The sequence below is a fragment of the Caloenas nicobarica genome, chromosome 7, assembly GCF_036013445.1.
Source record: "Caloenas nicobarica isolate bCalNic1 chromosome 7, bCalNic1.hap1, whole genome shotgun sequence".
NCBI lineage: Eukaryota > Metazoa > Chordata > Aves > Columbiformes > Columbidae > Caloenas > Caloenas nicobarica.
Window position 1 is genome coordinate 13,451,990 of NC_088251.1, and position 14,865 is coordinate 13,466,854.

Sequence of the window (14,865 nt, forward strand, 5' to 3'; positions counted from 1 at the left end):
TCGGTGCATTTCTTCTTCAAACATTTGTCATCTGCCATGGAATGCAAGACAGGAGGTCCTTCAGACTTTGTGAAAATTGTCATGAGCCGTAGACACAGTGTCTGTACAGGTTGCTGGCCTGGTCACCTAGGTCAGGTCCACAGGTAAGTCTTAAGGCAATGAAAGATGGAAACACACCCCTGCTGCTTTCCATACCTGATTTGGTAAATATTCAAGTTTGTGCCCTGTTCAAAGTATATGAACAAAATCCCACCATACTAATTGGATGAGTGCTTGCTTGTCTGAGGTTTTTAGTAAGCAAGATTGCTGTGGTTTCAGAAATACTATCCTTGACAAAAGTTGAATATATTTCTGGGAGGGTTCTGCCTAATCTTAGCAGAGGAGGTCTAACTTCATGGTGGTAGCTGGATATAAAAGTGCAGAAATATCTGAAGTATTCAGTCACAGGGGCTTGGTGGTTGGTAGGTCATCAGGTAGTTCAGACAGAACGAGACTGAGCAGGAGAGAAACGTGCTGAGGAGGAGACAGAAGAGGCGGTGTCACTTGGAAGGAATGACAGGAAGGCCTCGCATTACCTGGCTAAAGTGGAGGTTGGGTTTCACTGACTCTCTACATCTGTTGGGACTGTTTCATGTTGCTGTATGTAGAATGACAAATTGAATGCCAAGGCTTTCATCCTTCTTGAAGAGCAAGGAAGTGAAGCCTTTAATGGTTACAAATTTCTTCCCTTCTGTTGACTACTTTTAGCTAAATGCCTGTTGCTAATTTAGCTTCAAAAATCTGTGCATGATGATAGGGCAAATGTTAAGTGATTAATTGGATTGCATAGTGCCAGAGAAGGTGGATGCTGATACGCAGTCCTGCTCACAAGTCTTCTGGTGCATCTGACAGGTTCTTAGCTCCACATGCTGTTCCAGTTCATATGGCCTTTCAGTTTATTTCTCATCCAAATTAATCCCTAGTTTCCAGCACAGCTACTCTTCATTCCAGACCTGCCGTGGGCTGTATCATAGTGTGGCAGGCTGAGAGAGCAGACTTGAATTAGAATGTGACCTTCACCCACGTAGTACATACCTGTGCCCTAGGCTGGGGTTTGGAGACTAGATCCAGCCGAGACCATGAACCTGCTTCGTGAAGTGGAAACTCTGAGGATTGCAATTTCCTACTTTGGAAAGACATGGGTGTCATACAGCCATATCCTGAAAGGTGCTGTGGTGGGGCACCCCAACTGCTGTTAAATTCCTTGGCTAGGCTGCTTTATGCCATGTGGAGTAACGTGACTGCGTTGCACTGCGGAGCAGGACCAGGGCAAATGCCAGAGTATGTGGGTGACTTCAGCCTGGTGGAAGACCCCATCTAGCAGCTGTGTGAACATCTCCAAGCAGTTTAGCAGGTTTGTGTGCAAAATACTTAAGTTTTCTTAACTGTTGCTACCTGTAACCTAGTTGGTTGGAATTGCTGTTCAGAGAGCCAACTTTCCAAGGAGTGGAAAGAGGACTCAACTTTTTATTACTTTTCCTTTCACCCTCCTGCTTCTAATTTTTCTTGGCTCTGTCTTAAAGCTTTGCAGATCAAAAATAAAAAACAAGAATCCTGAGACTAACAAGCTCCATTTGGCAAAGGTCAGCCCTGAACTTCTCTGTTTGTCAGGATTTTGTTGGAAATGCTGCTGAAGACTGTATAGAAGGAAGAACCGAACTGGAGTGCTTGCTCGAGAGAGCATCTGCCATTTACCATGGGCCAGGCTTGTTCCTGATGCGCTCCCTGTGGGGATGTGTTTTGCTGCTGGTTTTAGCTGTGCGTCAGACACGTACTCCAGTGCTGGAAGCTGGTAACTGGCAGCTACCTTAAAGCTGCCACTTGTCCCAAACTCTTGAAGGCTTATTCAGATCCTGGTTCTTAGAAAGACTAGAAAATACTACACACCCCTTATGCTGGGGAATAAATGTAGGTATCAGGTAAATTTTCTGCTGCTATGATGGATGGCCATATTCCCTTCTCGGCAGCAATGCAAACTTGGGTTCCCTGTAGTGGTTTGTAGCAGCAACCCATGGGGCCCAGGAGGGACTTAGTACAGGTCGTGGAGTTACCATCTATACCAGATTTCTTCATCTATAGCCAGGAAGATAAGAAGAAAGACTAGTGTTCTGGCTGCTTGTAAGGAACCTATTTCCCCATGTACTGAAAGGCTTGCAGAGCACATGAGTGCTGTGGAGCTGAAGAAGGTGCGTGTATGGATGCTAACTTATGGAGAAACTTCTTGTATATTGATCATGGCTGCTAACCTGGGATGAGAGGGTTTGCATGCTGACCTGGCCATCAGTGTGTGGATGGTGCTCAACCCTGTCTTATTCTAAGGCATTCTTTGGGATTTGACAAGGTTTTAGGCCAAACTTCTCTGGCTTTGAGTCTTCTGAATTGTTTAATTATTTAAATGGTCAAACCCTTCCCTCTCTGTTTTCAGTCCTATCTCTGCCTAATAGCAGGGTGCTGCCTCCTTCTGAAACTTTCTGAAAATGCAACAGAATTGCTTTGTCCTTAGCAAAAGAGCTACCTGGCTGAGCTCAGGAAAGAACCACAGAAATGATAGTGCATTAGTAACCCATGTGATAGACTTATCCAAATATTTATTTTATCTATAATGAGGCAAAAGGATTTTTGCCAGTGCTGTTTTATTGCTAACACCTGGAGACCAAATTTGTACTGAATTCCTTCAGTTGTTATGGGTGGTGCTGAACTTCTGTCTCTGTCCCTAGAGCTTTGTGGCTCAGGATTGCTACACCAAGAGCTGTTAATCTCAGAAGGGAAACACTGCTAGGACTGGGGGGGAATTCCTGTCTGACATAAGGGATGGAGGTGGATTCCCTTTCCTGCTGTCACAAGCTGTGAGTGGCCTTTGACCTCCAGGACTAATCAATGTGCAATTACAGCCTGAATTTTGGTAGGTGGAAAGGGAGCATAAGAGTGATAAGCTGGTGTGCAGGAGTATCAAGAAGATGAGTCAAAGTCCTGATTGTTTGTTCAGGGCATGTTAAGAACAGTAAACAAAGAACAAACAAACAAAAACCCCAAACAAAAAAAGAAACCCACCACTGAATAGAAGAAGAGAGATCCTAGACTTAGAAACATGGTTTCAATCTGAATCCATGTTGTCCCCAAGGATATTTGTAGGAGGCTTCATCAGTCTCATCCCACTGCTTGCTCTAGGAATTTGCTATGGTTATTTTAGGAACTGCCTTTCAGAGACCCCTGTGAGATTGTGAGCTCTTGTGTAATCTCATGTGCTTTGCATGGAAAAGTCTGTTCTTTATCTTGTGTGCAATAGACACTTAACCCAGTTTTTAGGCAGACCTAAGCTCTCCATCTTAAAATACTTGGGGATAGTGCACTAGTGGAAGACTAAGAAAACATGCAATTTAACACGTTTATTTATCATAGTGACATAATACTTCTGATAAGAAATAAGAGGCAGAGATTTTAGGGCAAGAAAATCCCTGTGTTTAGAGCTGAGCAGATGACTATTGTGAGGGATAGATGGATTTGAGGACTTTATGTAGGCTTGCTGCTATTCTGGGTTTTTTTCTTTTTTTTTCTCCTCCCCCAAAAGGAGTTTTCCAGAGTTACATAAAGGCTTACCCTTGAAGAATTGGCTTTAACAAGAAACCACAGCTCAAGATGTAAGCTACTACAGTTACTCCTCCCTATGCACAGAAGAGTGCAAAGCTCTGACTGTATCATATGGAAAGCCATGACACCTGGGGATGCTTTTGGCCAAACACCCTGCGTGCAGACCCTGCACGTGTCCTCAGCAGTTGTGCCCAGGTCGGAAGAGCTGGACAACCTGCCAGTTGGTTGCTCAGCTGTGAATCATCCTTATGGTGTTCACTGACCGTTTCTGTGGTTTTGGCTTCTTCTGCAAAACTTCCACTGACCAGCCCAATACTAATTCATTTAGTCTGAATTTGTAAACACTTGATTGATAATCATAAAAGGGCAATATAAAAGCCTGTGCGCTGTATGGATTAAAAGAGCAGACATGTTTATAGCCTGATAACAACAGAGTACTCTGGCAAAGATCAGGAGTCTCAGATTTCCATATCCAGATGACTTTATTTTTGGAGTCCAGTTGGTGGTTTTAATTTTTTGGCTGTTGCAAAACCATCATAGGTCTTAGCTGTTGCAACACAGGAGGAGGAGGAGGAAGACGTTGCTCTGTGCTCTTATTTAGGAGCCTTTCACAGTAGTTGCTGGTCTCTGAGTAAAGCAGGAGGAATGATGCTCCCTCCTTGCTGCCTGGTGAGGGGGACAGGGTGTAACTGTGTCACTTAATAGTGCCAGCTGTGAGGGGCATGGACAAGCTCCAATGACATTTCTGCCCAGCCTCAGGAAGGGAATCGCTGAGGTGAGGAGCGGGAGGATTGTAAAGTGGAGCCCTATGGAGAGGAGGAGGGGTATCCTCAAGACTTTAACCAGGAAACGGACTCGAGGCAAAAATAAACAGAGAGGCAAGCAAACTCTTATTTCAGCCAGCAATCTATCGTGCGCTCTGCTCTGGGGAGGGCTTGAAGTTGAAGCTAAACCAAAACGCTAATTCTGCTTTTTTGGTGGAGAGGAGGGGAGGAACTTTACCTGCTACATCAGCCTTATCTGATTTTCTGCTCTTTGTTTCTCCTGCCTGGGCTGAAGAGGCTTTTTTAAAAGTGGGGCTGTAATGTCAGGGGGACATTGCAGTGTGCATGTGAGCTTGCTGGGGAACTCGCACCACTCCGCATCCCTCTCCTCTGGTGTGCTTCACACTGAGCAGGCTGTTATGCTTCAATGCAATGCTGTGTCCTGTGTTACAAATTAAACGTGAACTAATTGGCAGGGATGCGGAAGCGCTTGTGGTGCTTGCAGTTGGTGCTGTGTTCTCTGCAGTGTTGCCTGTCATATTCTTTTGAATCCTGTTTTGGGGGGGAAACCTGCAGTCTGATGTAACATGCCGGCAATGTTGTGGGCATCCTGAGTGTCACTGAGGAGTAATTCATCTAAAGATGCTTGTGGGGAATGGAAGGCTGAAAAGGGCCAAAGCTTGCTTGCTTGTTTGTTTGTTTTCCTTTGTGGCTTTGGTGTTTGGTTTGTTTTTGTTTTGGTTTTTTTTCCCTACTGACTATGCCTGAAGGGAATGTAGTAACAATCTAAACCAGGCTACCCGTAAAATGTTTAAGGCTTCTGATTATTGACAGGATCTGTTTTTCTGTTCTCTTTCCTCCTCTCTTCTTCCTTATTTCTTTCCTCCTCTCTTCTTCCTTATTTCTTTCCTCCTCTCTTCTTCCTTATTTCTTTCCTCCTCTCTTCTTCCTTATTTCTTTCCTCCTCTCTTCTTCCTTATTTCTTTCCTCCTCTCTTCTTCCTTATTTCTTTCCTCCTTTACCGTTACTGAAGTCTTCCCCACAGTGCAGTGCTTAATCCTGAATTAGCATCACTCCAGGAGCCACAGGGATCCCACCTTCATCTTGTAGGCATGATCTGCTGTAGCTGTAAATGAACAAGTTTATTTGACCTTGGTTACTTCCTAGACAAAGGAATTTATTCCCCCTTTTTTTGTCTTAATGGGAACCCTGTAACACTTATACAAGCTTCTGTTAAAACAGTCTCTTAATTGTGTAAGTTGCACCAGCCACTGTAGTGACAAAGAAATACTCCTGCAGTGAATACCTTATCCAAGGCAGGACAGAGTAAATGGCATCTTAAAGTCCTGCTGGTTTCAAATATGTGTGTGCAGATGTAACCTATCTTGCTGGACTGTTGTAAACCCACGTTTTTTGGAGCTGGAGTTGCAGAGGTGGATTTGAAGTGCTGCTTCTCTGGGTTTCCTGGCAAGGGTGCTCCCCTGGCACACAGTCCCGGCTCGGTCACTGACGGCAGGATGTCTGCCAGCCTGTGCCCCAGCCCGCTCCTCAACTTGATCCCAGCGGGGACACGTGCATCTCATAAGCACCATTCCTGCCACCGAGCCAATTCTGTGTTTTGGTTTTTCCTTACCCTACTCCCATGAAAACTGTCCACGAGATTGGAGAAAAGATGATGATTGAGGTGTCTGTTTGGCAACTAGGTGCCTGCATGTCCCTTGCTCCCTTTACTGCTGTTCAGTTCCTTCTTTTGCCTTTCTACACAGTGATTTCTCCATTAATACACATGCATAAACATATGGCCATGATGGCTTTTTTTTTTTCTGGTTAGAGAACTGGTATCTTAAGGCTAAAATGAAGATAGAGTTGTAGGTGTTACTTGCATAAATAGGTTGAAGGAAGATGGTAATGCTGCCCTGTTCTGAACTGGAGAAGGGACTGTGAAATGGTTAAAAGCATCTCGTCACACTAGAGATAACCCAGTTAGCACTGATTTAAACCAGAACACACAAGTCAAGTTGATTAATCATGAACAGAAACATGATGCTTATTTGGAATGAACAGCTACGGTGAAAGTCTTTAAGTTTCAATGTTGTCAGTTCATGGTCTTCTCCCCCTATTCCTGCTACTGGCTGTGATTCAACTATCCACAGGATAGCTAAATCTCTTAAATACAAACTTCTAGAGGAGCTGACTCCTCTTTAAAGAAAATCATCCTATGTAACCTGAGGAGAGTCAGAGTCATGCTTAGGGAGCAAGGAAGTCTTCTAATTTTCTGGATTTCTTAAGTCTGGTCCAAAGGGAGGCATTGTGATAGTGTTTCCTTTCAGGAAATGGTTGAATTAATTACTTTTTGCCCTAGGATTTTCATTTCACAGGATGCTGTTTTAATGACTGCTGTACTCTTTACCTCTCTCTTGGCAGGGATGCTAATTATTTGTCTGTAGAATCACTTTGCATCTTCAGCCCAACTGCACATGAACATACTGTGTTTGGATATACAATGCTGAGCATCCTGTGCTTGGCTGTCAGTCCCCTGACTTGTCCGGTGGACAGTTTCAGACCATGCTGCTTCCTTCCCGTCTCTTGTAGCCAATTTGTCATCAGAGATTCAGGAGACCTGGAGCCTGCTCCTGGCTATGCCCCCATCCCATGAAATGGGACTTGCAGCAAGTCGTACATCTGCTGCTGTCTCTCCTTTTGATCTGTGGTGTAATCTAGAGAGACAGGAACTGCCTCTTACTATGTTAAGTGTATAATAATGCTGTTGGCCCAAACCGCTCTGCCCTAACACACGTTGCTGTAATTCAGGAAACCTGTAAAATAATTTTGCATTAAGGTATGTGTCTGGTGGCTCTCAGACAGAAATTGTAGGTGCTTTTTGCTCTGGTTTGACTCTTTAAAGAGTGTATAAGTGAGGGCAAAATGAGAAACTCTCATGTCTTAAAGGTTTCAATGACTCGAGGTGGTTTCCAGGCAGAGCACGGTTAGTCTGTGCCCAGGTTTGGGGGTGCAGCAGCCCCGGCCACACTGTTTATGTTGTCCCAGAAAGCCGAGATGTGTCTTGTACAGTGAGCGGCAGCGCGAGGAGGTTCCCTCTCCACATCTGGCACCGTGGCCTGCCTGCCTGCCTCTTGGCTCCACCCCGCAGCACACAATTTCAGTTTAGGGGTGAAAAAGTCAGAAATCAAAAAACCCAAGAAACAACTCCAGGAGCAGGGGGGAAGGGAGGAGAATGGTTATTTTTTTGCCTTTTTTTCCACCCCTGTTTGTGCAAGAGCCTACACTCATTCATAAATGGCTCTGACAGCCGAAAGTCCTTGGTGCAAAGAGAAACGGAACAACTGGAGAGGTTGGCTCCAAGGGCTCCAAAAAGGCGCTGAAGGGCGATGGAGAGGGGGAAGCTGGAGTGCTCTGTGCCCTGTCCGGCTCGGGCCGCTCTGCCGTGGGGAATGCGGAACTGCGGAGCTGGTGGGGGGGCGGCCCTGTTTGAGCAAGGATCTGGAGCTATAACTTTTTTTTTTCTTCTTCTGTTTCAAGTAAACACTCTTCCCCGCCCTCCCCTCTCTCCCTCCACCCCACCTCCCTCTCTTTCAATCCTTCTCATGTGTTTCTATTTAAGGGCTGCAGTGCAGACGAATATGATTGGCATCTACAGCCCCCTCTTCACTCTCAGCTCAAGCCTTTAGAGTGGAGAAGGAGCTGAGCCGCCAAGGGGAGAGCAGTTTTTTCTTTGGGTTTACTGGGGGGATGGCTCAGCTGTGGATTTATGCTGCTTCTGCCCAGGATTTTTCTCTCTGAATGGGAGCAAGGATTGTGGAAACCATGTTGGGAAGAGGTTTATTTTCAGAATCCGTCATGAAACTTTGCAACTAAATCACTGTTTTCAGCTCCTTTTTGTATTTTTTTTTTTTCCCTCCCCTTTTTTCTTCTTCTTTTCTCCAATGTCCCTCTGTGCTGCTGGGTTGTGGGCCAGAGGAGGCTGTTTCTATATGGCCAGCCATTTGGGGATATGCTGCCAGCCAAGGTTGTTTGCTGATTCGTTTGGCTCTGGCGACAAGTTGGCCTGTCGTGAATCGGATGGACGGAGGTCGCTCTCGAGGAGCCATGGCTGGAAGCTGGCTTACGGCTTGCTTTTTCCCTTCCCCAGGTGCTGATGCTAGCTCTGAACCCATGATCCTGGAGCAATATGTGGTGGTATCCAACTACGAGAAGCAGGAGAACTCTGAGATCAGTCTCCAGGCTGGAGAGGTCGTGGATGTCATAGAGAAAAACGAAAGCGGTAAGACACATTTGCTGCTTTTTCCCCTCTTCCAATGGTATGATTTTTTGCATGTGTTCCTCTTCTTTCGGTTTCCTCGTAGCTACTTGTAGCTGTACGTTCATTCCATCTGGTACAGTTACTATGTCTGGCTGAGGATGTTGAAGTTTCTTAATGTTGATTTGGGCTGAGGGCCAAATGTTGCCTTCTACTGTAAGAATGTTTCATAGGTTTTGTGCATTAATTAGCCAAAATACACTAATGGAAAATGAAGGTGAAGGAAAGAAGGATCTGCAGCTAATGAAGCTGATGTATAGTAGACTGATATAGTTGCTCTGCTGTCTCTTCAAGTCTCTGTCAGGATTTCCATTACTAACTGCCTTTTTGGAGGATTTATAGGATGAGTGTTTAAAAATTGCTTGGGATGAAACTTGGCTTGACAGCTTAGCTCGTGGCCCAGAGCTCGGTAGGGAGGGGAGGGAATGTGCGTAGATAAATACGTGGCCATGCAGTTTCAAAACTTCTTCCAGAAGTGTTAATTGGAGAATTTTGAGGCAAGGAGGCAGAGCTTGTCATGTAAAAGCAAGATGAAATCCCTTTTTCTGCCATCCCTGGAATAACCAGCTTCCACTTGGAAAATGAGATTTTTGGCAAGTGTTTGTATAGATATATTTTTTGTACTTTAACTCTTGGACGTCTGGTAGCTTTGAGTCAGTCTGAGCAAATACATGAGACTGTGTACATGTGAGTGGTTGGAGCGGGTTAGCAGCTGGTTTGAGTAACTGCCTGTCTTCAGCAGCTCACATCCTCCCCTCCAGCGTTCCATGTGTATTAATCCAAAGCTGTTGTCCAGGACTGGTTTCCAGCCCACTCGTGACTTGTGTGTCTTCATCCAGAGGAGCTGCTGGCATTTGGATCTGCTCAAGGGAAGGCTGATGTACTGGTGGCTCCACACGCAGAGCTCATGGCTCTGGAGTGTGCTGGACATGCCAGAGGTCAGGGAACCAGGACACCCTGATCTGGGACTCAAGTCCATCTTCCAGAGGTCTGAGTCAGGTTATCCCCAATGACGACCATGCATTATATTTTTTTCTTTCTTTTAATGGAGTGGTTATTTCTCTGCTGTTTGAAAGCCTAATGCTCGTTTGGCTGAATGCGATGCAGTCAGTTGCTGGCCAGTGACTTGGTATGGTGTCCAAACGGGTAGTGTGTGGAAATGCACTGGCTAGTCCAAATAGAAATGCCTGTCTCTTGAGTACTGACTGTATCATTTGCAAAACTACTGGAGGCCAAAATGCTCACCTGACCGAATTTAAAACAATCGTTACAGTTGAAGAGGAAGAAATGTCTTCTCGAAGTGAGCCTGGGCTAGTGGACAAGCATCCTCTCTTCCAAGCCCGAGGGCTCCTCATTGTCAATAGTGGGTGTTCCTGCTGTCAGAACAAGCCTGGTTATTGTGGCAACTTATATTCATATCCATGATATCCCTGTCTTGGATAATGGCTTATGGAGCCAAGGGAATTAGGCTGTTAAATAATGCAAGAAGTGTCTGAATTCCAAATTACAATTCCTTTGTGTTTTCTTTTAATGTGGCCCCTCTGCCTTGCACAGTTCACATCATATTGTATTGAACCACATGGTATGTGGAGATATAAATGGACAGTGTCAGTTTGAATTTAATTAGTGGGTCCAGAACTATGACTCGTCTAAGGAAATATCCTTGGATTACAGCCCTTAAGACCATATTCTGATGCTTAGCAGCTAGATTTCTTAATGTCCATATAAACAAGGAAGGAAATCTGAAGCCCTAAACTCCATGCTATGATCTTGTCCTTTTTATTTTTCTCTCTCTCTTTATATATGTGTATATATATGTGTATGTGTGTGTGTGTATATATGTATGTGTATTATATGTAATACCGATATAGTTATATATTAAAAAAAAAAAAAAATCAGACTGGTGATTGAGAGAGCATCATTTGCTTTGGATACTTGTCTAACTCCTGTTGGCAGGGAAATCATATTTTAGTTGTTCCAAGAACAGGACTACAAACATACATTCTCAGTTTCTCCTAGGTTAGGGATACCACGGGAATGATTTTAATACTCTGGCTTCTTGTCTCTTCAGCTAAAGCTGAACCTATAAATGGCATGTAATGAAACTAGAAAAATTTTCTTGGATGTCAGCTTTTTAAACTTGTAAGTTATTGTTTGAATTGTGTATCTGTCTAGTGTAGGAAAGCGTGCCTAGAAGATGTGGCTATGACTTCTAAGAACACGGAGATACGCTTTTTAAGAAAATTATTGGATTATGCACATATGTGCTAATTCATCTGATTGTATGGTTATGTTGGCTTGATAAGTGTTGCGAAACTTCAGCTGTGATTGTATAAATCAGGGTAGTTCTTCTGATCCAGGCAGGCAAAGGTGATGTGAGGTGTTACAGATGTCACCTGCAGCAGGAACAATTTCTTCAATGAAGGGAAGAAAGTCTGGCTAGATAGCTTGTTAGCCGTGTGGCTAAAAAGTCCCATCAGACTGGACAGTGTGCACTGGATGTGCTGCTGGGCCAGTATCTCAAATTTCCTTGTATATATGTGTGCATATAGCATATCATATGTCTGGGTTTGGGTTTTTTAACTGCAATTTGGGGAAGCTAGATATGTGTGGATGTATATACTGGATAGTATGGATGATTGCTTGGTTTCAAAAGCCTTGCCTGAATAGGGCTGCATGTTGATGCCTAGGGACGCTTAAATGGTTCTTTTGTTTCCCCAGAGTGGGAGAAACCTTAACTCTGCTCTGTTAAATGACTTTGCAGGGAAGAAACACCTTCACTTTACTGGCCCAATGGCCCTATACTTTTTTTTTTTTCCACAAAGAAGCTCAAAAGTTGTTTCCAAGGGATGGTGTCTGTTTCATGTCCTGCTGGATGTTTCCTTCTGAACACTTCCAGGGCCTGAGCTAGAGTTACCATCTCCTCTGAAGTTTGCTTCCAGATTGTGCATCCCCCTGGAAGGAAGCAAGCTCTGCTTTCAAAGGCTAGTGTATGGGGGGGGGTGGGGCGGAATCTGGCATTTGATTTATTGAAGTCTTATCTGGTTATCATCAAGCTACATTAACTTCATCTTAAGTAAATGTGTTGCATTTACTGTATAGCATTATTCAGTGTTACTTTTCCCATATCAGAGATGGGATTTAAAGCATCTCATAGTCGAACAAGGTAGGACCTTGTTTCTTACTTAGTTTTCTCGTTCACTGAAAGTGTTGGATAACGTTGTCTTTGTTATTGTGCCAATGAAACTTATGACTTGGACATCACTTGGAGTTGAAAATTCTGTTCAGTATTATGACTTAAAAGCAAGGTCAATGTAGCATATGTGGTGAATGATTTCTGAAACCCTTCATCTTAGTTATGAAGCCCATGGGTCACTGTAACCTGACCGTTGCTGCAATTGCCACAGAAGCAAATCATGCTAGACTGAAAGAAATCTGTAGGATTTCTATACTTCAGAACAAATGATTTAGTAATGTACCAGCTCTCAGACTTTGACACCTGTTTTTTGCAGCAAATGCCTATATTGGTTCAACAAAAATTGTCCTTCAGACCCTCTGAATCCTGGTTATGTGAGCAGAAGACCTACAAATGTGCCTGATGTATCTGATAGATATCTACTTCTTTATTTTTTCCTCAACTGAGGAGGAAAATCTGCATGTAGCAACAGTCACAAATACATCAGGAGAAAAACAGAAGTTTACAGTCTCTCCAGACGGTGTCTGGGAACAGGCTGTAGGGTTGTGTTCCTTGTTGGAAGTGACTGTGATTTGTTTAAATGCACTGTGTAACCAACCTGCACTGTCCAACTCTATCTAAACATCTCCGAGCTGTTTCAGAATAATAGTGTGAATAGTTGACTCAAGTCTTCTCTGTCAAGTACATAGGCTGCTTTTAAATCTTAACCAAAAAAGCCTTGTGGAATGACTTAAAAATGTATTTCTGCTGCAGAAATGAAATGTTGTGACTTTAAAGGAGGAATCTGACACAGATTTCTTTAAGGTAGAAGGGGAGGGACTGGGCCAGAGCAGCTCACTCTCTGCCAAGTTTTGCATGGATGTGGCTTGAAACAGTCAAGCTATAAACTGCGGCAGCAGTGTTTGCAATGGAAAACCTGACAGACAGCAAAGTATAAGCTTACTCGTGAGCACCTCTGCCTCTGCTGCCGCTCTGCTCGCGGGTGGGACGAGGGCTCTTCCCTCAGCCTTCAGGAGCCGTGTCTGCAGTGAAGCCATCATAGGATGGTGTTTTCGGCTGGGCTGAGCAGGACTGTAGCTATTTCCTTTGCAATTACGTAATTTCCAATATTATATTACACGCAATACATAAAACAAATCTGTTATGGCTAGCGTAACTTTATTGGGACCCAAAGGGACCTCTGGGAAGGGACGCTGCTCTTCTCCCCTCTGTAGCTGGGGCATGGGATGCAGCACTGAAGTGTTGCCCCAAGGAAGGTCTCTGCTTGTCTGGGTGTCCTGGCTCTTAGGGGTCTTGGGACTTGCTGGTCATCCATGCAGTGTTGGAAGACCAGTCTGTGCCTGGCAATGTGCTCTGCATCACTATTTGGTTTCACTTGTGCTGCTCACTGGCTGCAGTTGTGATCTAGGAAAAGGACACAGAGAGCCCACAGTTCCCTTAGAGTTCTGGCTCCTGGGGATGCACTGGCTTCCCTACTGCAAACTCCTGCTTCGTAGGTTGAGGGCTTTTGGAGCTTGGCTTCTGTCTCTCCATGGGAAACACAGCACCCTTTATTTGAAGGTGTTGCTTTCCAGCATTAAGTAAGTGGTTTTACTTGGTACCAAATTGAACTTTCATGATGAACCACTACGTCTTGGCTGAAGTGACACCCTCGAAGTGGTACAGGTAGAAACAGAGAAAAATCTTTTTTTTTTTTTTTTTTTTTTTTTTTACATCTCATGGATCAATCTTATATCCCTATATCCCCTCTGCCATGTTTTCTTTTGCAAGTAGCACTGGCTTTTTTGGTCCCTTTTTCTGTAGTGTGGTGCAGGTTTTTTGTTTTAAATTCTGTAAAGACAATCACTTATTTCTTACATCCACTTTCTGCTGCTTTGCCCCTTTCTCTAGGATGTTGTCTTCATGATCCTTTGTACATGAGGGAGTGTGGCACTGTGTCCGCTGCTAGCAATTGTTTCTGAGCATTAGTATTATCTTGCAAAAGCTGGCCAAAACCCTGTACACTTCTGTTTATTCTAAGAGATAAGTGACATACAAGCAGTTTCCTAGGCTGCAAATGTGGATGTAGCGCTACACCAAATTCTAAATGCAGTTACCGTGTTTGCTTATGAAATGTCAGTAGCTTTGCATCTGCTGGTTGGATGTGTTGCCAGACACAGTACAGTTAATTACTGACATCACGCTTTATTTTGGGTGCAGTCGTGCATGCTGGCTTTCCCTGGAAAGCTCTCTTTTTCCTTACGAAGCATTTCAAAAGAATGTGGTCCATCAGATATGATGTGGGACTTGATTTCTGTTTGTACATCCACCCCTGCCCTGGTTGCTCTGAGAAAGCTACTTCAGTTCTCTGTGTTTCCATTTCTTCCCAGCATGGCTGTGTATTTGAATTTTAAACCTTGTAAGAGACCGTGGTTGTGATATAAAAAGTAAACACTCCTTCATACAGTAGCCCCTTCTCTTCATCAGTCCTTGAGCTCTGCCTGGAATTTGAGGAGGAGAAACAAACACGTAGGTTGAAGATCTTTCTTCCAGCACCAGTGGCTTCATCCCAGAGGACAGGTTTAGGTTAAGTGACCACCACTAAATACCTGGGATAGCTTGTGTAACTACTCCTCTATGCATTGGTGTTTGTAACTCTCTAATCAGCAGAGCTGAGTTCAGGAAAGGATCACTCTAAACCCCTTCTTGGGGCGAGTGGGAAGAAGGTGGAAAGGGCTGTACTGAAGCCATGGCGGTAGACTCCAGCACCCTATTCTGCACGTGGTGCTGCCTCGCCCTGTGTTCTGCCTTGCTGGGCCCATCACCAGCCCTGCAGTAGCGGATACTTGATCCATTTATGAATCAGTTCCTGTCCTGCCACAATTTTCTGCCCAGTGTGTGTTCTAAGGCAGACAAACACAGGCCATCCAAGGAGGCAGGGTGGGTGATTAGGAATTTTTGGCCAGGAGTTACTGGAAAGT

General features: G+C 44.3%; 1 protein-coding gene across 2 annotated transcripts in view; it reads left to right on the forward strand.

Annotated features, from left to right (window-relative positions):
* The window catches only part of SH3PXD2A (SH3 and PX domains 2A), a 269,229-nt gene that overhangs the window by 184,858 nt on the left and 69,506 nt on the right, over positions 1–14,865 (forward strand). For both annotated transcript variants that reach the window (XM_065639536.1, XM_065639537.1), the window contains one exon: positions 8,542–8,673. In XM_065639536.1, coding sequence (XP_065495608.1) covers positions 8,542–8,673 — 132 coding nt within the window. The remainder of the gene's footprint in view (positions 1–8,541; positions 8,674–14,865) is intronic.